Below are 23,768 nucleotides of genomic sequence, written 5' to 3'. Positions count from 1 at the left end.
GGGAAGTAAAGGTGCAAGACAATGAAAATCTGGTGAACTAAGGGTGGTTCCTGGGGATGAGTTGGGAGACACAAAAGTTTCTGCAGAGACTCAGGACAACTGTGTGACCCGGTGCATCTGGCCGTAGGGACAATGCAAATAGAGTTGAGGTTAATTAAGCCTCAGCGAGCAGAAGCTCTCGCCTTGTGTCGGCGGGGTGGGGGTGAGGGATGGGGGGGCGACGTTCTTGCCCCTCTCTGGGTCTCTGTTTCCTTTCCCAAACTAGCGCCTTAGGACCCCCAGCTCTGAGCCCAGGTGAGGTCCGGGGCGCCAGCCTGGGCGTAAGATGCTGGGACTCTGAGTGGGGCTGCAGCGGAAGACCAGGGGTTGAGACAGGGGGTACTGGGGACCCCCACCTCCACCTCCTCGGGGCTCAGGGGGCGGAGCCACAGGGTCAGCTGGACAGCTCTTGCTGCGCCCTAGGCGCAGGCGTCGCCTCATTGGCGGCGCATCCACTCGACTGCGCGGAGGCGGGACGAGTGGGGAGCTCCGGACTGGAGGCTGCACTGCACCCGGAGAGCTGATCCTGCACTGCAGCGCTGCCCAATCCTCCACAGGTAACTAGCGGCGTGCCCCTCTCGGTCCCCGGGGCGCGCCGCTGCTTCGGCTCCCGCGGCGGAGGCTTTCTTTTCTGCGTCACGGGTTCGCATCTCGGGGAACGGGATTGCTCCTTTCCGTCCAGCGTGCGCTGCAGAACCCTGGTCCTAGGGTGGCGCCTCATGGCCCCCAGACTCAGGCCTCCCCGCTAGCTCTATCTCTGCGCGCTCCTGCCCAACTGGCCCGTGTCAGGCACCAGCCTCCTGCCTCTGAGCGTCCCTTCCTAGGAGAAAGGAGAGGTGCCCACACAAGAAACCCAGTCCTTAGCAAAGTGAGAGCCAAACTTGCTCGTAGTCTGTGGGAACCCGGGCTGAGGCTTCTGTCCTTCCTTGCTCTGTGCCTTTGGTGAGCCCAGGCACCTTTCTGATCTCCAGCCTTCTTCCAGAATGGGCGTCCTTATCTACCCGGATCACCCCAGGGCTGTTGGAAGGCTCCGAGACTTCTAAGATGGTCTGCAAGTTGAATAGTGTGGTGTGTCAGCAACAGCCCCCTCTCCCCACCATGTGCAAATGGAGGCACAAGCAGAAAACTCATAGGCCTTGGAGTGGGACTTGCCTTGGCTTGGCATGAGATACTGGCCAGCGGTCATCTGTGACCACCTCTCCTCCCTGTTCAGCCCCTTCAGCTCTTGCATTGGTGATTCCCATCTCCCCTTGCACCCCAGCCCTCTGCGGGCTCCCAGGTGGCTTCTGTTCTGGCATGAGGCAGACCCCTAAGACAGGCCTGCTGGCTCCACATCCTCCCACCCCTCCAGGGAGGATTTTGCTGGGAGCCACTGATTGATGTGGGGCTTGGGAACCTGGCAAGGTCCTTGCTTTTTCTGATGTTTCGGTAGTTATCATTGAGTAACTGTCAAGCAGCTGCTCTGTAGCAGTCATCAGGGAATGAAACAGGAAAAAACATCCCTGCACCCATGGAGCTGATAACATACTGGAGAGGGGCAGACAGCAAACATGTAGGCGTGTGGATGTATTATTTGGGGGTAGGGGAGAAGCCGGGTATGGAAACTAGTGCTAGGGGTGAGGAAAATTGCCAACTTATTTTTTTTTTAACATTTATTTATATGTACAGTACTGGGGTACAGGCCAGAGGTGCAGGGATAGTAAGAGGATTCACCAGAGACAGAGAGGGGAGCAGAACAGGCAGATTTATGAAGTGCACTGCTGAGGGGAGCAGCAGGCAGGTCAGGAGAGATCTGCTGCGCCATGTGGGTCACCTCCCGGGCCGGGGATCGAACTCCCACTGAAGCTGCTGTGGTCAGTGCTGTGTCCTAACCTGTTGCACCACCAGGGAGGGTCCAAAAATTGCCAATTTATAAATGTATAAATTTGTTTGCAAATCAGTTTTGCAAATCAGTTTTGTAGCAGTAGCCTTATTACTTGGTCAGAGAAGACCATGGTGGAAAGGTTCCCAATTGAACAAACAAAGACCCCAAATAGGTGAGGGTGTGAGCCAGGAGCTAGGTGGGACATGATTCAGTTGGATGGGAACTCGTCAGGTCTTTTGTACCCCTGCCTGTTCTTGTTTTTAGAAGGGACACCCCCTTATGCTAGAACCTTGGCACCCAGAGCTGCTGGCCCCCCTTCACCTGTTTGCCCTGGTTCTCCAGCCCCTTTCCAGATAAGTCAGCATGCTGCGCTTCCTGGTGCCCCGGCTGCTTTGCCTTCGAGGCAGGACAGCCCCATACTCCTCAGCGGCCCTCCCAAACCCCATCCAGAACCCAGATATCCGCTACAACCAGCTGTTCATCAACAACGAGTGGCAAGATGCGGTCAGCAAGAAGACCTTCCCCACGGTCAACCCCACCACGGGAGAGGTCATAGGGCATGTGGCTGAAGGAGACCGGGCTGACGTGGATCGCGCTGTGAGAGCAGCCCGCGAGGCCTTCCGCCTGGGGTCCCCGTGGCGCCGGATGGATGCCTCTGAGCGGGGCCGGCTGCTGAACCGCCTGGCTGACCTGGTGGAGCGGGATCGTGTCTACTTGGCTTCGCTGGAGACCTTAGACAACGGGAAGCCATTCCAGGAGTCTTATGTCTTGGACCTGGATGAGGTCATCAAGGTGTACCGCTACTTCGCTGGCTGGGCTGACAAGTGGCACGGCAAGACCATCCCCATGGATGGGGAGCATTTTTGCTTCACCCGGCATGAGCCCGTTGGCGTCTGTGGCCAGATCATTCCCTGGAACTTCCCCCTGGTCATGCAGGGCTGGAAGCTCGCCCCAGCGCTTGCCACGGGCAACACTGTCGTCATGAAGGTTGCAGAGCAGACCCCTCTCTCCGCCCTGTACTTGGCCTCCCTCATCAAGGAGGCAGGCTTTCCCCCTGGGGTGGTGAACATCATCACCGGCTACGGCCCCACAGCAGGAGCGGCCATCGCCCAGCACATGGATATTGACAAAGTGGCCTTCACTGGCTCCACCGAGGTGGGCCACCTGATCCAGAAGGCGGCTGGTGATTCTAACCTCAAGAGAGTCACGCTGGAGCTGGGTGGGAAGAGCCCCAGCATCGTGCTGGCTGACGCCGACATGGGCCACGCTGTGGAGCAGTGCCACGAAGCCCTCTTCTTCAACATGGGCCAGTGCTGCTGTGCAGGTTCCCGCACCTTCGTCGAGGAATCCATCTATGATGAGTTTCTGGAGAGAACCGTAGAGAAAGCTAAGCAGAGGAAAGTTGGGAACCCCTTTGCGCTGGACACCCAGCAGGGTCCCCAGGTGGACAAAGAACAGTTTGAAAAAATCCTGGGCTACATCCAGGTCGGCCAGAAGGAGGGTGCCAAGCTCCTCTGCGGCGGGGAGCGTTTGGGGGATCGTGGTTTTTTCATCAAGCCCACAGTCTTTGGTGGAGTGCAGGATGACATGAGGATTGCTAAGGAGGAGATCTTTGGCCCTGTGCAGCCCTTGTTCAAGTTCAAGAAGATCGAGGAGGTGATCGAGAGGGCCAACAAGACCAGGTATGGTCTGGCTGCTGCGGTGTTCACCCGGGACCTGGACAAGGCTTTGTACTTCACGCAGGCCCTCCAGGCTGGGACAGTTTGGGTGAACACCTACAACATTGTCACCTGCCACACGCCCTTCGGAGGCTTTAAGGAGTCTGGCAATGGGAGGGAGCTGGGGGAGGATGGGCTGAAGGCCTATACCGAGGTGAAGACAGTCACCATCAAGGTTCCAGAGAAGAACTCGTAAGTGTAACACCACGGAGACCCAGCTGCAGTCCTGGCGTGCTGCAACCACTCCACCATGCTTGTGTGGGCCTCCCAGGAACAAATAAAGAGGTTTAAAGGGTTTTAAGTAAAGCATTTAAAATCAGAGCTGCACTAGTTAGAGCAGGGGTGGGGGCTGGGCCATCTGCTACCCAACCTCCCTGTTGGCTTTGAGTTACTTCCTTGCAACCATGGAAGTCTCCAGAAGATTGATTAAAACAGCTGATCCAGATGATGGCTTTAGTTCTTCTTACTGGTCCAGGGACTTCCCAGTGCATTAGCCTGATGGCTGTTCCAGACTGTGGCTTCTTCCTACTGATTCAGGGACTTCCCTGATGGATTCAACTCAGAGCTGGGATTGGAAGGCACTAGGATTTTTTGGGTAGATAACCCTCTTCTGTTTTTCTAGACTTCACTTGAAAATTGACATGACATAAAACTCAAGGATGTTTTCCTTTTCTAAATACCAGTTGCTGACTGTTTTGCTTGTTTGTTTGTGATTTTGCTACTGATTTTCTTAAATTTTAGAAAAGGAATTACTAACAAATCATGTATTTACATAACCAGATAAACAATCCAAATGCCCATTAGCTGGTGAGTGGATAAACAAAATGTTCCCTTGGACTATTCCATGTACTGGTCTGCCCTAAAAAGGAATGAAGGAAGTCCTATCATCTTCTACAACATGGGTGACCCTTAAAACCGTTATGACCTTATATTGTATCAATAGACAAGTCCCAAGACAGACACTTGCAACTAGATGTTGCCAGGCACTGGGGGAGGAGGGAAGTGGGTGTAACTGCTCACCTGTATGGGATTTCTTTGGGGGATGTTTTGAAATCTTCTGGAATTGAATAGTGGTAATGGTTGCACAGATTTACAGGTTTACACTAAAATATGTACACGTGGAGCACACACCTTAAAAGGATGTATTTTGTGAATTCATTTTAATAAAAATTTAAAATAAATAGTTGTACACTCTCTGTCTGCAAATCAGTTTTGTATTAAGTATCTTGTTGCTGAATATTTTCCAGAGACTTAGGGATGGAAAGGGGCCCAGATAATCATCCATTCAACCCCCAGCATTCCCTCCACTATATTTCTAGTGTGTTTTCTCTTGGCTGGGTAACACAATGGAACTTGAAGACCAACAGAGAACAAACAGCTCCAGTCCCTGCCTAGAGAAGCCCCCTGCAGATCTCTTCAAGGCCTCACCGAAGTTGCCCTCTTCCCTTCCCACAACCCTAACAAAATGCAGCACCCCATGCCATCTTGACCAGCTGTGGGGAGCGGTTCTGGAGTCTGAAAGCTCAGAGTTCAGTCTGCTTATTGCTAGCCTTAGGACCCGTTTCCCCACTGGGGGCAGTGCCAGCAGCCAGCCAGCCCCGCACTGCAGAAACAGAATGCCGATTCACTCTTCCATCCTCCTGGACTACCTTGCTCTTGAGCTCCTTACTTTTAAGCCCTGTGAAGTCACCACCACCGCCATCTTCTTTAACTCTTTATCTTCCTGTTGTCTCACCTAGGCATTGAGGTGATTTGTTGAGTATCTTGTCGGAGTTGCCTGAACCTGCTTCTTATGGATTCAGGATCTGTTTGGTCTCGTCAGCTCTCCTTCTTAGACCTCCTTTCTTCACTATTTGTCTAATCTGGGGGGACTCTGTCCTCTGACATGCACTCCTTTGTCTACTTCTGATGGATGCTATGGCATTTTGCACAGTGCTGAGTTTCTCATGGACAGGTTGGAGCTATGGGGGGCGTGTGGATGGGGCCCTTAGTGACCAACAACATGATGTTTCAGCAGATCCATTTCTCATCTGCAGCTAAACCAAGAGCGATGTTGTAGACTGTCCCCATATGGGATGGGGTAGAACTTAGAAAAGAGAATGTCCTAGTTCTGTTGTTTCAGTCCTTGAAGTTCTGACACTGGGGAGTCAGGTCAGGTCAGCTTGGTGACCCCTCCACTGTTGTGTGTGCAGGTCCACCTGGGCCTGGAGGCTGAGCGTCCTTAGTAACTGCAGATTCCACCTGCGGCACCAACCTTGGCCGCAGGTTGCAGATCCGGGGCACCTGCCCGGTCAGCAAATTTACACAAATACTCACCCCTCAGTCACTGCCATCAGGTTCTCATAGCCGTCCTGCAGCCCGGCAGTAGAGTTACCCTTTTTTCAGGTGAGGAAGTGAAAGCTGAGAGCTTGAAGTGGGCAGCTTTTTTGGAATCAAGCCTCCCATGTACATAATGTTGTAGACCAGAAAGGGGGACAGCCAGGCAGTGTGGAACAAGCCCAAACACCCAGCTCCTTTGCTAGGCCTGTCGGGACTGCGGCTGGATCACAGCTTCTCGTGATCAGATCCCAAATCTCTGGGCTTTTAAGAACTTTTATTTGGGTTGATTCTATTCTGGGTGTGAGGCTGACCTCTGGTGGCCACCTTGTTAATGAGCTGGCCCCAACCATTGGGTAAAAACAATAAAAGGCTAGTGCTTAAGCAGGTTGGGAAGGAGTAGAGCTCAGCGCCTGGCAGGGAGACTCTAACAGAGCGAGATGAAAACTGAGAGGCCACAAGATGACACATTAAGCACACGCAATGTTTACTTTCTCACTATCCTCAAGGCACTTATTATGACAACTCCACACTTAATAAACTGGAGGCCGAGTGATGTTCAGCCCTTGAGCTGGGGTCTCCGATGGTGCCTCCACCCAAGGGAAATGCTGGTCAGAGGAGCCCAGGATCCTATGGATGAGGGGGTAACTTAGCCCAGAGACCTACTAGATGAGGGGGTCACTTAGCAGAGAGGCAGACAGGAAGGCTGTTCCTGGGGAGTGAAGGGCGTGGGGCTGGCGCGAAAGCATGGGTGCAAGGGGAGACCTTGGTGGAGGCAGGGGTTGTATGCCAGAGCTGAGGCCCGTGCTAATGAAGGTGACTGAGATAGCTGCAGCAGCAGAGAGACAGGTTCTGGGCTGGGGTCTCCCCACCCGACCCCCCCACAGATCTGCAGGGTCTCAGCACCTTGCAGCTCCTGATACAGTGTTCACTGATGTGTGTGGTGGGTGGATTAATGAATGGAGGAGAGAGGTGCCTCCCCCACCCCGACTCCCTAGGGCTAAGGGTTTTTGCTATTTTCTTGACTAAAATTAACCCCTGCCTAATATCATGGGGGAGGTTTTTAGGTGCAAGGAAGAGACAGCTATCGTGAAAGAAGACATAGGTAGCTCTGCTACTTCTGCCACACCCTCCTCAGCCCCTGGGTGAGGTTGAGGCTGAACCTAGAGGCAAATCTGACCAAAGGGAGCCCACATTCCAGGACAGAGGAGTGTTTGAACCCCAGTGTTCAGAGCCCCTGAACTGAGAGTAGCAAGTACGGATGCAATTCTGCCCTGGGTGACGGTGTCCTGAATTCATTATTTGACTGCGGGCGGCAGGGCACCTTGGCTTCCCTTAATTAATTAAGATATCACATAATAATCATCTCTGATTTAATGTTCAAGAGGCCCTGGCGAAGTCTAGGCAGAAGGAAATTCATTAGAGGAGACGGTTCACTGTCGACTGACTTGTTCCTTCTTATTAATTTTCCCCACATCCATCCCGTGGGAGAGGGAAGGGCAATGTTTTTTATGATGTAGGGTTAATTTCACCATTAAACCTGAAGGAAAAAAATCCATTTTGACTAAAACCCAGACTATTTAGGGAGGAAAGTGGGTACGTCTGGGATTGAACACTGGCTTTGGAATGATACTTCTCAAGCCCGGTTACGATGCAGTGGACGACAGAAGATGGAGATTCAGACTGCCCATACCTTACAGCATCAAGTCCAGCTGTGTCTGATGGCATCATAGGGTGTGGCCTGAAGGCCACCCCACCCCCTGCTTCTAGAACTTCAGCAGCTACTACTGGTCACTTCTCCCTGTTCACAGACCACGTGGCACTTCTCCACCCCTGTCTCTTTCATTTACTGTTTCCCTAGCCTGGCACTCCCACACCCACTCTAATCCTCAGCTTAGATGCCCCCTCTTCTGGGAAGTCTTCCCTGATTGCTCCTTACTCTGATCATAGACATCCTGGGCTACCTGGTAGGATGTGACCTCATCCCAGTCATCCCCAATAGGGTCTCATCTTAGTGCACCTTCCAGTTCCCACCCACCTTTGTATTGCCAGTGTCTGCACCCTTCTGGTCTCTGTATGAGTGTGGGAGATGAAAGAGCACAGAGCTGAGTGAATGAATCAAGTATTGATGCTTATATAGTGGGAAACACAAGTTGGGGAGGGTTAGAAAAATCAAACTGGCAGTCGTATGATTAGGATTGGGTAAAACTTGTAGGTTCACTGACCCGTTGAGGTTGTGACCATTCCTCAGAGTGTGACAGGTAAGGAGGATTTAGACAGAGGTAGCTGATGTGAGCCAGTCTACAAAAGGGCAAGGTGTGGAAAGGTCAACAGAGAAGTAACCCGGATGCTGGCCCCACCTGAGGTGACGTTCCAAGAACAAAGACCACAGACTGTGCTTGAAAACATTTATTGCCTGGGTGCTGGGGCCATGTGACAGGACACCTTCTGAAAGCAGGATGGAGAATACAGGCTGGGGACATCACGTTGCCTGACAACAGCCTTCACAGCTCTTGCCCTAAGCCTTGGGCCCTTGCAAGGAAAAGTCCTGAGGTTGGAACAATCATGGTAATCTATGTTTTTGGTTTTGAAGAAGATTTCAAACTGTTAACATTTGTTCTTATTTTCTTGCACAGTTAAGGTGCTGGACTCAGCCTCTTGCAGACTTGATGCTCGGCTCTGTCCCCTTGGGGGGTAGATCCACCCTGCCCTCTGGTCTAGAGCCAGCTCCCCAACTTGAATTTCAGGCAGACACCAGATGGTTTAACTGTTTTCACTAAATGTGCTTATTAACAGACAGCTGATGTGTTTCAGTTCCTTTCTCTAGGGCCAAAGCTCCTCTACTCGCCCTGACAATTACCCTAAGCGTCTTACCCAGCCATCTCCCAACTGTTTAAACCTCAGGGGAGTGAACTGCAGCCCTCCACGCAGAAATCATCCCAGAAGAGGGGGAGAAGGCGCTGCATAAGGAGGGGGTGTGAGCAGGTACCCCCTGCAGCCCCAACTGCCTCCAGACAAGGACAGCTTCTAGTCTGATCAGCTGATTTTATTCCCAGAAGGGGTTCCGCTACTTTGAAGTATGAAAACCACCCAGCTAATTTCATTTCCTTCTGATGCCAATGAAAAAAACCAATATTTAGAAGGCTGAAAATTCAATTTCAAAGGACTCTCTTAAAGGGAGCAGCATGAACGCTAGAAGGTAGAGGCTTGGTAAGTGCCTCCTGGAGGGTGGGAGCTTGTGAACAGTTTACATGGTTACGAGATCATCCTGGGAGGCAGCACCTGGGCATGAAAGTGTGCAGGAGGCCAGGAGCCCTGAGTTCTGGTCCTGCCCAAGCTCACTCTCAGAGCGTGATTTCTCCTCTGCAAGGCGTGTGGGTGGGTGGGTGGGTGGGGGAGGCGGCCATACTCTCCCACCTGTTGGCCCCCTGGACAGGAAATGGCCATAGGTAGAAAAGTGTTTCCTGAACATTAAAGACTATTCACATATGAGATCCTAGTTCTGACTTAAAGTATTTAAATTGCCAAGGGGATCTTTTCTTTTTTCTAGCCCAGATATTACATATTCTCCTTCTTACTTTTTTTTTTTCTTCCCATAAAATAAGCAAGCAAGCCTTATTCCTAGATGAGGTCAAGGGATCTATGAATCTATGAGTCAAATGTATTCTACTACACCCTAACTCTGGAGCCAAGACAGCATTTGACCATCTGTAGAGTTTGGTGTCCGACTCTCACCTGGCCAGGGAACACTGGACATCTTGGTCCCCAAATGTCCAGCCAAGAGGGTCCCAAATCTGGTAGAGAGTCCCATGGGACTCTATTCTACCTAATGAACTAAATTTCTTATAAGAGGTAAATGGCAGGAACATAAGAGGGGCAGGTACCTGTCCACAGCCCAACAGGAAGCAATGGCATTTGGTTTTGCGGGAATATCACTGTACAACAACTGCTAAGATCATATTTCCTGTGCCCATTTTTTCCCCCCAGAGGGTCATTTCCTCTGGAATGGTAGGTCTGGAAGAGACTACTGACATCCATTCCAAGTGCCACGAACACAAGTGAAGACACCAAGGCCCCCAAGGGAAGGACCTGGAGGTAACACAGCAATTAGAGGTCAATTAGAGGTCAGGCAGCAAACAGGGCCCTCCTCCCTCCCACAGTACACAGCACCCCAAGTTACAGAGGTAAAGAGCCACTGTCGACAGTCCCCCTCAAGCCCTTTAGAATTACAAATATACCAGAATGGCAGCTTCTCTGGCAGGGGGAATTTAAAAATGAAATTTACAGAGCAATGCTGTTTCAAAAGTATAAAAAAGTTACATGCACAATGTTTGTCCTGCTAGAAACTACACCTGCATACGAATCTAGTTTGTGCCTAACTTTAAAAAACATACAAAAGGGATCGTCTACAAATACAGGTCCAATTCTTCATGAAGCAAAATGATCCATAACTTGTCTTTCCCGCCATCCTGTGACCAATGTCTCGAAGACCCTAGGAAGAAGAGAGGGAAGTAATTAGAGAAAAGAAGCCTGCTTGGCACGATCAGCTACTTGTTAAATGGAAGGAAGGGAATGATCTGCAATGCCCATGGGATGCCTGTGAAGGCCCAAGAATTTCATGCCGGGCCAACAGGGGGGGTTTCCAGAAGGCAGATTCTTTTAAATGTGAGGAAGGACTTGTAACTATTAGAAAAGTCAAAGGTGGCGGCTGGAGCTATGAGCTCTGTGTCCCTGGAAGTAAGAAGCATGAGCTGGCCAGGCTGCAGAGGACGACCTGGGTGGTGGCAATGAGCTTAAAATTCCATGGTTTTGTGGCTTCCTTTTGAAAACGACCTGGAATAGACATATTCAGACCCCAGACATATTTCTGTTTAAAAAAAAGTATACGTACACCTCTGTGTGTATGCATATATATACTTTGTACACTTACAAATTATACTGTACATTTACACATGTATTAAATATTACTAAACATTAGAATTATATATTTTAAAATCACATAAAACATAACATTTTACACACAAGTATACAGGATGAAGTTCTTGACACTTGGTGCTATATACCCCTACGAGAATATATATGCATTTGTAACATGAAGTCATGAGTCAGAAAGGCGGCCAGCTCAGCCACCTCCTCACTGCTCGGAATCCCCACCGGCTGGTTCTACACTTTGTGTTCCCTCCCCACTTCTGGGAGCTCTGGCTACTCACATTTCCATCCTTCAACCCCAGGGTCCCGTCCTCAGGGGTGTCTCCCTTGCTTCCCCTGGTTCTAAGCAGCTTTTCTCTCTTCGACCTCACCCGTCCTTTGTTCTTCAATATCTGCACCTCTTGTCCTATAAGGACAGTTCTCTCTTGTCCTTCTGTGCAACCCTGGTGGTCCTTGCTCAGGGAAGGTGTGCAGGTGGCTGGGAGAATAGAGTTATTACGACCACAGCAAAATGCTCCTGCTTTTCCTACGGGATGCAACTTGTGCCTCGTTCTCCCTGCTCTAGTAAGACCCGCTGACTGGGCCTGGTGATGGCACCTGCCTGTGGCTGTTATTTCCTCTGTTCTGTGAGAGTATCCCAGCCTCTGCCCTGGGCCTCCTGGGGGAGGAGCAGCTTCTGCCCTCCAGGGCACCGGGCTTGTCCTATGACTGACTTTATTTAGCCTGTGAACTTCTGCAGATGTGACACAAGTCATTCCTGAGCAGAAATAGCCTGCGTGCTGGGCTGGGCCTCTTGCTCTTGTGCTTCGCCACAGAATATATACAGGGCTCACAGGGGCTCTTTCTCCAGCTGTGTCCTGATATACAGGAGGGGGGAGGGGAGCCCCAGCCCGTCCATGCAGGTGTGAGCAAAGGATAAACGAGTGGAGTGTGGCTATGCACCAGCAAGCTCTGCAGGTTGCTAGGTGGCAAGGCTGGTTAGTAAAAGGGTGCATTCACAGTTCACCTGCTGCAGGGGGCAGATGCCACCCCAGCTCTCACCCAGGGGACAGAGAGGACTAAGAGCCACTGGGTGGGGGAGATGCAGACTCTCCCAGAGACGCTCCACTAAGCACACACAGCGCTGAGGACAGACGGCAGGCCTGGAGGCAGTAGGGTTGCCCACCGGGAAGAACAGGAAGCAGGCCTGCCTCCCTGCACGCAGGTTTTCTGTGCTGCTCCCCCAGGACAATGTCTGCTCTCTGGCCTTCTCCAGGACGGCCTGGAGGAAACATTCCCTTCAGTTTCAGAAAGAGAAAAAAGACTGGCCTTTTCCACCTTATGGACACATCAGTTTCACAGTCGTTGCCTCTGCATGACAGCTGGGAAGCCTGGAGTGGTGTGTGTAGAACATATGAGAGTTTCTACCTGCTGTCTTGTGTTCCTGCTCATTTTGCTCTCCTTGATTTATGTTTTGTTCTTTTTCTTTATAAGCCATCTCAGCCTCTTGTGACATGGTGTGTAAATAGTGAGGACTTAGAACAGGTACCTTACTGCATCACAGGCGGTCCTCTGGAGCTGGAAAGCGGGGTGCTTGGTATCTGCTGGGCTCTGTAACCGTCACTGTGCCGTGGGACTGGGCCTCCCCAATTACATTGGCTGAATGGCACTGGTACACTCCTTCGTCTTCCTTTCTCAGGGGGTTGATCTAGAAATCAAGCAGGCACGTTGCGGGGTAAATGAGTTAAAAAAAAAAAAAAAGCAAACCAAAACAGGCTTTTCCCATCCTCCTGCCATTAGCCTCTATGCCCGGTACCTGAGGTCTTGCACGTGCACCTGTAATTATGGACACCTGGGCCCAGGGAGTGTGGGGCATGTGCGTAGGCTGGAAACCTGCGGTGAGGGGCAAGGGGATCTAAGGGCAACGTCACTCTGAGGAGGGAGAAGGGAGAAGAGAGCCAGAGAGATCCTGAGAGAAAGCTGGTCTGTCCCTGGAATCAGCGTAAAGGCCTGCAAACATCTACAGGAGGCTCCAAAATTGTCTTTTCGTCTGCAGAACTGACAATGAACTTCCTCAGCCTGGGATGGTTGCAAAGCACACATTTATTCGATCAGATGCGGCACAGCAAGATGGCGGGGAACGCTCGCTTCCTCTCAGAATGCGAGTCCACTCTGCCATGGCTGCCAAGCCGCAGGGAAGCTCCTTCTCAGTCCCTCTCTAGCGTGGCTCTCATTTCAATGCTTCCTCTGCATCCCTGTCCTTCGCTGTCCCCTGGTCCTTTCGCTCCAGGAGATGGGAATAGACTGAAAATCAAAAGAACAGCAGGCTTCTGATGAAGTCTGGCCCAGGCCGCTTCCAGCAGAGGCAGTCTAGAAAGCCACAGACCCTTCTGCATGCTGCGTGTCTCAGTGGGGTGGAGAAAAGTCCCCAAGCCCCCAGAGCTGGAGCAAATGAGGAGGGCGCCCTTCCCCACCCCCACCCAGCCTGCTGCTCTGGCCTCCGCTTTTGGTGACAACCCCTCAGCTTGAGCAACTCTGCAGACCAGAGGTCCATGCAGTCATCTCGTTCTGAATCCCTGCCGGTTGGAGGTGAGCAGTGAACATCGCTACCCGTCTGCCATAGGAGACTCCAGGGTAAGTCAGAGCCTCCAGCATGGCAGGGCCCCGGGACACTGTCTGTCCAACGTCCTCTTTACAGCTGTGGACACTGCTGCTCAGACGGGCAGTGATGTGCCCAGCATGGAGCCCTGTCTCTCCGCTCCATGGCGTTCCCCATCCTGGCAGACATGCGCAGCTGGCTCCAGAGAGCCCTGGAGGCACCAACATCCAATTTTCTTTTTTTTATCAGTCGCATGCTGGTGTGTCATTGTCCTGTGCTATTGTAACCAGTTCCCACACTTAGTAGATTGAAACAACACAATTTCATTATCGATGGTTTTGGGGTAAAAAGGAGTCCCAGTGGGTGTCTGGGCTAAACAGTAAGAGGTCAAGAGGTCAGCAGGCTGCCTCCTTTCTGGAGACCCCAGGGAAAACCCATGTGTTGCCGTTCCCGTTCTGAGGCTGCCTGTATTCCTTGGAGTGTAGCCCCCTTTTCCCATCTTCAAAGCCAGTAATGGCAGGTCATGTCTCACTGGACAGTCTCTCTGCCTCTCTCTTCCACATTTAAAGAACTCTTGTGATGACACTGGTCCCACCCAAATAATCGAGGATAACATCCTTATTTAAGTTAGCTAATTAACAACCTTAATCCCCTCTTGTCACATAACAGGAATTAGGACATGAATAGCTTTCCAGTTAGAACTCTGCCATGGCAGATTATTTATGCTCTCAGGGGTTAAAGCTCTTGCCCGGCTTTTCTTGGTTATGGTAGGGGCCTATGAGAATGGACAAGAACAGCCTTGAAGTGTGTAGTGTGTTACAGATATACAAAGGGTGACTTCTGCAAGCCAGTCAGTCATAACCATTACTCCTAAACAAAAGAGACACTCACCAAAATCCAGGCTGTGGTCTCGTGGTCTGAAGGGCCCCCCCGCACCTGGACAGCTATGTTGACATGGTCCCCAGGCAGGTCCTCCAGCACTTGGGTGCCCTCAGGAGACTGGGTGACCTGCAGAGGACAGAGAAGCCAGCATGGTTTAGGAATGACATGGTGGTCAAGGATAATCCTATGGCCATCCTCGATGTCCTTTTTCTACTGGCTCAAAGGCCCACACCCAGCACTTCTTAATCCTATCAAAATGACATCAGTAGCTTTCAAAACCTAAATGTATGTATGGACAGTACCCCCTGCTGGACAGCAAAGAAGTAGACACCACCCGTTCAGAAAGTCGTGGCTGCTGTCAGAGCTGCTAAGGGGACAAAATGCCCTCTGACGCATGCCAGTCTTTTCAAGCTTAATCTGCAGAAAGATTTAGTTATTTATTTACTTTAAATATTTAAAAAATATTTATTTATGAATCTAGAACTGGGGTGCAGGGCAGAGGTTCAGGGGCGGTGAGAGGTTTCACTAGAGACAGAGTGGGGAACAGAACAGGCAGATAGATGAAGTACACTGCTGAGGGGAGCAGTGGGCAGGTCAGGAGAGGTCTGCTGCGCCATGTGGGTCACCTTGAGGCCAGGGATCGAACTCGCACTGAAGCAGCTGCAGCTAGCTTGGAGCGCTGCGTCCTAACCAGCTGTGCCAACCAGGGAGGGCCACTTTAAAGATTTTTAAATTTATTTATGCGTACAAGAATTGAGGTGTAAGCCAGATGTGTGTGAGAGGATTCACCAGAGACAGAGTGGGGAACAGAACAGGCAGATCTACTGAAACACACTGCTGAGGGGAGCAGAGGGCGGGTCAGGAGAGGTCTGCTGTGCCGTGGGGGTCACCTCCCTGGCTGGGGATAGAACTGGTGCTGCAGTGGCTGTGGATGGCTTCATAGTGCTGAGCTTTAACCCCTTGCATCACCAGGGAGGCCTCTACAGGAAGATATAGACGGGGTTATCTGCTAGATCTTTCTAAAACCCAGATCCAGGGTGGAGGCTCTCAGTTATTCAAGTTGATGTAGGCTGGATAAACAGCAGAACTTCCTAAGCCAAGGGAGCAAATGACAAGAAGGATGGTAACTCCCCCTTCTCTAGGGAGGGCTTTGGGGGAAAGTTTTGAAGCAAAAACGTGGAGGGAGAGGACTGCATATAAGGGACCTTTTAATTCTCTGATCCACACAGACGATATGCACACCAACATACTTAAAAGAAAAAAGTTATTCTTCCCCCTCCTCCTGCCACCCCCCACCCCAGGAAACCTTGGCTAGAAATACCTTCCTCCACGTGATGACAGGACCTGGCACAGCCCTCACCTCACAGGACAGGTACACTTGTGCACCGGTGACATTGTGAACACTCCGGGGTGGAATGACAACCACAGGAGCTGGGAGAAAAGACAGAGCGTGACCTTTAATCCTGGCACTGGCCTCTGTGGGCCGAGAACCTGTCCGGACAGTGGAACAGGGCAGCTGGGCGCCTGATGTTTCTAGGTCCACTGCCTCTGTCCTACGAAGAGAGGACTTCCCAACATCACCCAGCACACCCGCAGCAGAGCTCCAGTCTGGCCTCCTCCCTCCCATGGTTCCTCCCAGTCACTCAGCTGCCATCTGCCTACTACTCAAAAAATGACAAGAAGCAGGCTCCGGGAGGGGGTGCTGAAGTGACACCAGCAGAGGGGCTTTTTACCGGTTGGGTTTTTCCCTTGCTTGGAGGGCCTTTCAAAGGGTAATGCCATGGTAATGCCATGCGGAGCAGCTGCTCTCACCCTGGTGCCCACACCCCCTGCGGTCGCTCAAGCAGCCATTTGCATATCCTAGAAGCAGGTCCACCTGCGGCCTCCCTCACTGCACCCACACACACCTCCCCGGTCCCAAGAGCAAAGCTGCCGGCAGTGAGGCCCTTTGAATCAGGGCCTCGGGGCTGCTGGTCCCTCGCACAGAGTGGAGAGAGGTGAGGGAGGGCGTGGCCCTGGGGACGACCTGGAGAGCTGGCAGGCTTCTGCCTTCAGCGGCAACTCCTGCCTTTGCCTCCTCTCTGCCTGGCAGCTGCTTTGCTCACACTGGGACTGAGTCAAGTTGAGCAGCCTCAGCCTTGCTTTCTGGCCCTTCACCCAGCCCTTTGGTGCCCTCAGGGCCCACGCTGCCTGCCTGCCCTCTGCAGGGAATGTAAGCCCCCAAGCTCCATGGGTGGACAGCACCCCACCTGGCAGGACCTAGAGGTCATGTAGCTGAGTCCAGGACTGCGGCCTGCTGAGTGGCACCCTGCCTTGCAGTCCAGGTGCTGAGACCAGTCCAGCTGGTCTCCCCTGCACTGAGCAGGCAGTGCTGCCCACCCTGGCAGGCACCCCCACGATATCTTGGGCAAGGTGTAATGTGGTGGCCCTGTGAGGGAAGTGCTTCCTGTGGGGGGTGCTGGTGTAGAAGGCGGGCTAATGTCTCCTGCTTCACGTGGTGGTTCAGCTGTTCAAACAGTGGAATGAGTTGAAAGTAATGGTTTAAGTTACATGACACACAGGTGGGGGGCAGGAGCAGGTCTGGGAGACAGATGACTGCATGAAGAAACACAGCCATTCCCCGGCCATCAAACAGCAGTCTGACTCCTGGGGCTGGATCTGGTGTCTCAAGGACAGCTGCTCTCCACATACCAGCTCTGGGGAGGCAGTGGGGTGCTGTCCACCTGGGTGAGGTTGGAAAAACAAAAAACAAAGGGCAGGAGACAAAAGGCTGGAGGAAGAGGGGTGAGAGGTGGGAAGACAGGAGCTTGAAATGAGTTGGGTCTAGTCCTGCAGACAGATGGGAAGTCGATGTTATCAAGCTAAAATCTCCCTGGTAAAGAACCTTAGGTGACACTGAACTGGAGGGGCCCTCTAGCATCCCAGCTCCCCCAGATTCCCCGACTGTTTGCAACTGCTCATTTAGCCTCTCCTTGTATACCCCCAGTGACGGAGAGCTCACTACCTACAGAAGCCAGGCCCTTCCATTCTTATCCCCTTCTTCTGGTAAGGTACTCGGCCTCACCCAGAGAGAAGACTTACCCTTAGTTACATCCACCGGTCAATCTTGGGACTGTGGGTCTCCACAGCAATGACCTCAAGTGAGTTGAATACAGACACTGCCCACCCCATTCCTAACCTGCATGACCCATCCCACCGGAATAACCCCCAAGCACCATGCCCCTGTCCCTGAACCTGGCCAAAACCCCCCTAGGAACCGAGGTCCAGTGTTCTTGCAATGCTGCCACCCCTCAGCCACCTGCCTGGCTACCACAAAGAATAACCCCCTGCACTCCTCTGGCAGAAGCCCCATCTGCAAGGGATGACAAAGAGAATCTAATATATTCACATCCTCCCGCTTCTCCTCCTCGGGAGCCCAAACCGGCCCTCAAACAGCTCGCCCTGGGAACAATCAGAACCGTGTCTTCTTCCAAAGCCCTCAGTGGGCTCCAAAGGGACACTCAATCAGTATGTTGTACTTTCCTTCATGTGAAGTCATAAATTTTAAATGAGATTTCATCCATCCTTTTCAGGCCTAAATGAATAAACCTGTAAATCACAGTTCGTCGCTCTCAATTTCCCCTCTCCTCTTTCAATAACTGCAGTTAAAAGAGTCTGAGAAATAATGCTTGGGCCACTGATTTTGTGGCACAAAACACCACTTCCTTTAGCAAAGAGTGCCCTGCTTTGGATGATAAAGGGACATTCAAGTCCTCATCCATTTTACAATTTGTGTACAATACATTCGCTCTTCCTGGGGTGCAGTTCCACATTTGGACAATGCATGCACTTGTGTGACCCCACTGTAACTGAGTTCTGCTCTCTCAGAACATGTCCTCTAGCGCTTTACGATCATTCTTCATCATAACAGTGGCGGTAGGGATAACGCTGTCTGGATGAACACTGGCAGTGTTGGCTTACAGTGATTAATGTGGTAGAATTTTCTAGTAACCTCACCAGCTGCCAGCTAGGGGAAATGGCCAGTGCACCCAGCCCCAACTGGTGTGGGAAACAAGGTATAGCTCCCAAACCTGAGTTCTGTTACCCCATTTTTCCTATCTCCAGAGGACCCCCAATATACACTACTGCTTTTACCCTCACCCAGCCCCACTTTTACCCCCACTTTACAGATGAGGAAACCAAAACTCAGAAAGGTGCAGGGGCCTGAAGGAGCACCCTAATTCCACACTGATTTCTTTGTCATCAAATTCTATTGATTTGCCATTTGTGTTCATAACTAATTTCGGGGAGATGGCGTCACAGCTCCACACATGCAACCGTCTCCCCCGCTGGCCAGCCTCCCCCCAGTGCCAATGGTCTGGCACACCACCCTTCCGTCCCCTCCTTCACTCCAAATTACCCTATTTTTGAGCCTAAGTGTTATTGTTCCCTACTGATAGTCAAAGTGAAACATGTGTCTGATTGGGCTCCATTCTAGCACAAGCAAGTTGCTTTGCGATTGGTTCGGAATCTCCAAGAAAAGTCCAGGTTCACCTATTTGTTAAGAGGACTCACGGGATGCTCAGTATAGGTGTGCTCACAGCTATGAGTTATTATAGCAAAAGGACACTATGCAAGTCAGCAACAGGAAAGCCAGAATTCCCGATGGCGGAGAGCAGCTTTGTACATCATGTGCAGAGTTCAGGCACAGTGAGCCCCCTTCTCAGTTCTGGGAATGGCAGGAACCCTCCTAAAATCCCAGCGCCAGGCCAGAGTGCACTTTGCCATCAGGCCTTCTAAGGAGACAGTGTCAGAACTGTTCTTTCCTGCACAATGCAAACCTTGAACATCACCTCCAGGGAAGAGAACGAGTGCAGACGCCAGGCCATGGGTGCTGCCTCCTCAACACTGACAGGACATTCCTCATCCCCACAGGCTCATCTGAGAGTGGTGTTGGGGTACAATCCCATAACAACGCCAGGCAGGAGAAATCCAGGTTTGAATCCTATCCCTGCCAAGCCTCAGGGACTTGGATTCAGTTTCTTCTTTGAAATGGGCACAAAATCCATTCCCCTTCCCATCTCCTTTATAGGCTGCTGTCAGGAAAGGGTACAAGACCCACTGCAGACCATACAATGTTTCCACAGAGGAACCTGAGCACTCATCGACTAGTGTGGCCCTCCCCAAAGGTGCCTGCTTGAGACCCCCCTCCTGGGCCTCACTCTGGTGAGCCTCATAATTTCCTATTGTCAGAGCTGCCACACTCCTGGAAAAGCCAGGGCTTTCCATTCTATCTGCTCTTGACAAAAGGGATGTGGTCTCAAGATGCAAAGTCCAGTCTCTGGAATTGCCCGCTTCATCCCTTGCTCTTGCTAAATTCTTGCTTGTTTCTGTTTGTGCCCACAACAGTCCTCGATGGCACAAATCCAGTCATCAGGAAAGTCACCTGGGCAAAAGGGTACCCAGGGAGATGCCAATGCTGGGGGTCCCTCACCAACCACAGAACGTGGGCAAGATGCTAGCCATTTCCTCCTTATCGGTGAGTGAATGACAGTGGTCACACATCCTCTGGGGTGGAAGGGGAATCTGGGTAGCACGGTGCTAGTAATCGTGTGGGCTTGTACAAATGAAAGGGATCAATATTCTTATTAAAGTGTGTGGGGAGCTGTCCCCCACCCCATCGTCTAAAGTGGTCCTTGATGGCCAGAGTGCAAGATCTTCCCAAAGGCCTCTGAGATTTCTTTCAAGTTAATGGTGCTAGGGAAAGGCAGGCATCAGAAGTCATCCCCCCAGGACCCCATCTGCAAGTATGAAAAAGCACACAACCAAAGAGTTTAATGATCAATGCGCCGAACAGCCCTGATAATTTATGCTAATAGTCATGTTACAGACGTGGAAGGAGAAACAGCTTAATCCGGCTCCCTGCAGCCTGTGGCTCAAATCCCCTCCCGAGGCATGAAAGGCTTTTGAGCACGAGGCCCCCTTTCTTTGTCCCTCTCACAAAGTGGTATTTGCTGCTTCTCCTGGTTACCTGGTAACACATGCCTTGCACAGACTGAGATTTCCAACTGGAGCTGGAATTTCAACTGAGGTGAATTATTTTAGACACAGGATAAAGCTCATGGCGCTTGAGGGGGGGGGGCTGGGTGCCCCTGAGGGCACTGGCATGGGTTCTGTTCCTATCAAATTTAATGCTCAAACCCAACCCAACCCAACCTGCTGAGTGTAGGATCCCAACCCCCTCCCTGTGTTAACAAAAGGTGGGGGAGCATATTTGAATAGCCCAGCCTTTTAAACGATAGTATTGACAATAATATCACCATGCCACCTCATAGTTGAGAAACAGAATCAGTACTTTAGCCCAAAATGAAGCGTCATCCCTCAGCCTGGTGCCCAAGATTTGCAATGACCCTGTCCCAAACTACCCCGGGCCTTTTCCCTCTCCAAGCCTTGGCTCATGCTGAGCCTCCCTTTGTCCCATGCTCAGTCCAGGGATTTTTCTTCTGGTCCTCTGGGCTCCTCTCAGATGCTTCCTCTTCTGTGAAGTTAGCCCATCTCTCTCAGAGCCCTCACCTAGCTTTAGACAGAGGCGCTAGTAATAGGCCTTGAGGGAAAAGCAGGACAGGGATCCAGGTGAGAGATTGCAGGCCGGCTTGCTAGTAGCCCCATGCTAGCCATGTTGCCAGGGGGTTAGAGTGGCATGGTCTCATCCGAAAAGAGCATGAAAATCCAGGCTGGAGCCCCAACATGACTGGGAACCATCAGACAGCTCCAGGAAAATGCCTTCCACGTGCCTCCATTTTTCTTTCTATTCATTAACCGGGAGACCTGGCTAAGGTAGTCATAAAAATTGACTAGGTAGATGTATATGCAAAAGCAATTTCCAACAATAGTCATTCATATAAGGAACATAGTGGATCTTTGATAAATGTGCCTTGATGCAAGGATTACTCTCATTATCAGGCATTTTGGGTCAGTGAATGAGAGGAGAGGTCAGAATTTAAGCCTGAAACTGTCTCCAAATGGCTCTTAGAGGCCCGTGTAAGGACGAATCCCCACACCTGCGCAAACTAAAAACTGCCTCGTACTACCGAAGTCCAGGCTCACTATATGGGAAGCTGAGCAGGGTGATTTTATTTCCAATATAGAAATAACAACAGCTGCTGCTCCCACTGGCTCAGTTTTTCTTCAGCAGGGATCCCTAGGGGCATTGTTAAAAAGTGCTCCTGCTGTGTCCTCTGAATAAAGGCGGGCTGGAGGGCATTGCAGAAGGAGAGGCCCCCCTTCTGGGGGAACCATCCCCCATCCACACCTTCAGGATTCACAGTGACACAAGAGCAGAGCCCACACAAACATTTCAGGACAAAAAGCAACCGGAAAACAGGGGGCTGCGGTGGAGGGCACAGTCACTGGTGGGGAAGGGGCTGGATTCCAGGGAGGCGGATGCCTGTCACGAAAGGGATCATTGAAAGCAGCGTCTGAATGGCCTCTGACTGGCCCTGTGAGCATCTTTACTCCCAGGGCATGTGCCTGGGGCGGGCCTCAGCGCCCGCAGATCAGAGCGGAGGGGCTGTCACATTTACTTGTCATTTGGTAATTTTCAATGAATTAGGGGTTTGGGGTTTCCATCTGCCATCTGTCCTCACTCTGGTAACCATGGCAACCGCCACCTGCCTGACTTAACACTATCAATTCCTGTCCTGAAAGAGTACCAATGGGGGTATTGGGGACCTGGGAGCTGGTCTGGCTTTATTGGTCACCCTGGACAAGTCCCCTGCCCCTCTGCTGCCTAACAGCAGATCTGTCCTAAAGGTCTTCATGGTGCCCTCTCTTTGGAACAGAATACCACTCCTGGGGGCAATGATCAGAGCCCATCAGTCAGCATAGGCTGGATTCTGGGGCCCTGGTCAGCATTTCTTCTCTCTCCCCATGTGGAATGAAAGTGTTACTTATCTGGAGACAAAGAGAACTGCTGAGGAAAGCAGACTGTGGAAAAGGAATGAGAAGGAGAAGGACGAAGGAAACAGGATTAGTGAAATGCCACAGGGTAGAAACAAAGGTTCAAAGAAGAAGGGACCTTAGCCATGGCTTCAGGGAGCTGAGTGGGCCTGGAGGGGAAGGGGCCAGCTCAAGGTCACTCAGGGAGCCAATAGGGGTGTGGAAAGCCTCGGTCTGTCCTCACAGGAGCCCATCCAGGAATAGCCTGTCCTCACAGGAGCCCATCCAGGAACAGCCGGGTGCAGGGCTGCAGGGCTGCCTCTGCTTCCTCAAGGGGCTAAGCATTGTTTTCCTGGCACTGTCGGGCCCTGTCTCCAATATCCAGCTGCTGGGTCTCCTGCACAGGAGTGCATGTACCTAGAATATTAGCAGGTAGGGTGGAGGCAGGATGGATGTTTTTAGACGCTTCCCCAAATGTCTTTGTTGACTTAGGCATTTTGGTCTGGGCTTGTTCTCCAGGCTCAGGCCAGAATTCCTCTCAGGACACCTAAACCTCAAGCAGTCCTCCTTGGTAGTCATCAGCCACCAGCCCAAGCACTCTATACTCTCACCACCCCCTCTAGGCAGCAGGCACAGGGGAAGTTCTCCAAAACCTAATGGGCCAGTGGAGTGGTGCTTTGCTAGACACTCCTATCCTGCTTTGGGGTGATTTTTGTTTAACTTTTAAAAATTACATATAGAATAGTGACAACGACAGCACTAATGATGACTTTGCTATAAGTTTAATGAAGCTTAAATTTCTAGGTCCCTAGCAATTGATTTTCTATTCCTTTACTCTAAAGCTTTAGCTCCATAAAAGCTGGGTGTGTCTCCTTTTCAGAGCTTAGGTTTCCAGAGGTCCTGGATGGGAGCTTACCTGTCCTGGATGGGAGCTCTCTCACGCCCCCAGAAGGATCCCACCCAGAGTCCAGCCATGTTACTGATGAATCCTGGTCTGGGACCCTCTTCCTCCTGCTCTGGCATCTTCATCTTCCCCCCTCTTGATTCAAACTACCCACCCTTGGCCAGGCCCTGTGGTGAAGCCACAGGGAATCATTGCACTCCCCTCTCCTGGTCTCATGGAGGCAAACATACCAGGTCTGCAAACAAATGCGCTAGCAAGTACTTAAGTACTGAAAGAGGCAGCAGGCTCACCAAAATTTTGAGCAGCTCCGTGGCTTCTGTCTCCAAGAGTGTGGTCAAGATTCCTGCCCCAGTTTCCTCACCATCCAGCTAGGGCTCCAGATGGCCCATTCCACTACTGTACCGGGGAATCTTTCACCCCACGACCCAGAAGGTTGGGGTCCCGCTTTCTCCACCCTTCCCCGCACTGTCGGTGGAAGCTGAACTCACCAAATTCGCAGGGGCCATCGCGCGCCTTGTGCAGGTGGCCCAGGTGAGCGCGGAGCGCGTGCCGGGCGCGCAGGCGCAGCGCACAGACGCTGGGGTAGGAGCGGCCGTCGGAGCCGCAGACGGCGCCGCGCTG

The 23,768-nt window shown here is 51.7% G+C and overlaps 2 protein-coding genes across 2 annotated transcripts in view; one reads left to right on the top strand and one right to left on the bottom strand.

Annotated features, from left to right (window-relative positions):
• The first annotated feature begins 475 nt into the window (after positions 1-475).
• ALDH1B1 (aldehyde dehydrogenase 1 family, member B1) lies at positions 476-4,742 on the top strand. The gene is made up of 2 exons (XM_004677497.2): positions 476-596; positions 2,246-4,742. The coding sequence occupies exon 2, from the start codon at positions 2,267-2,269 to the stop codon at positions 3,815-3,817; it is 1,551 nt and encodes a 516-aa protein (XP_004677554.1). The 5' UTR covers positions 476-596; positions 2,246-2,266; the 3' UTR covers positions 3,818-4,742.
• A 7,661-nt stretch (positions 4,743-12,403) lies between these two features.
• IGFBPL1 (insulin-like growth factor binding protein-like 1) overlaps positions 12,404-23,768 on the bottom strand; it is a 16,260-nt gene continuing 4,895 nt past the window's right edge. Inside the window, exons 3-6 of the mRNA XM_004677976.1 lie at positions 23,636-23,765; positions 15,648-15,757; positions 14,336-14,452; positions 12,404-12,553 (exon numbers count right to left, since the gene is read on the bottom strand). Of these exons, the coding sequence (XP_004678033.1) occupies positions 12,404-12,553; positions 14,336-14,452; positions 15,648-15,757; positions 23,636-23,765 (507 nt within the window). The remainder of the gene's footprint in view (positions 12,554-14,335; positions 14,453-15,647; positions 15,758-23,635; positions 23,766-23,768) is intronic.

This window comes from Condylura cristata, unplaced genomic scaffold (assembly GCF_000260355.1).
Source record: "Condylura cristata isolate star-nosed mole 26May11 unplaced genomic scaffold, ConCri1.0 scaffold00006, whole genome shotgun sequence".
Lineage (NCBI taxonomy): Eukaryota > Metazoa > Chordata > Mammalia > Eulipotyphla > Talpidae > Condylura > Condylura cristata.
Note: the sequence above shows the minus strand (reverse complement) of the source record. Positions and strands in the feature narration are given on the sequence as shown.

Coding starts and splice junctions, on each gene's coding strand:
- ALDH1B1 (XM_004677497.2), top strand. CDS start 2,267: ATGCTGCGCTTCCTGGTGCCCCGGCTGCTTTGCCTTCGAGGCAGGACA.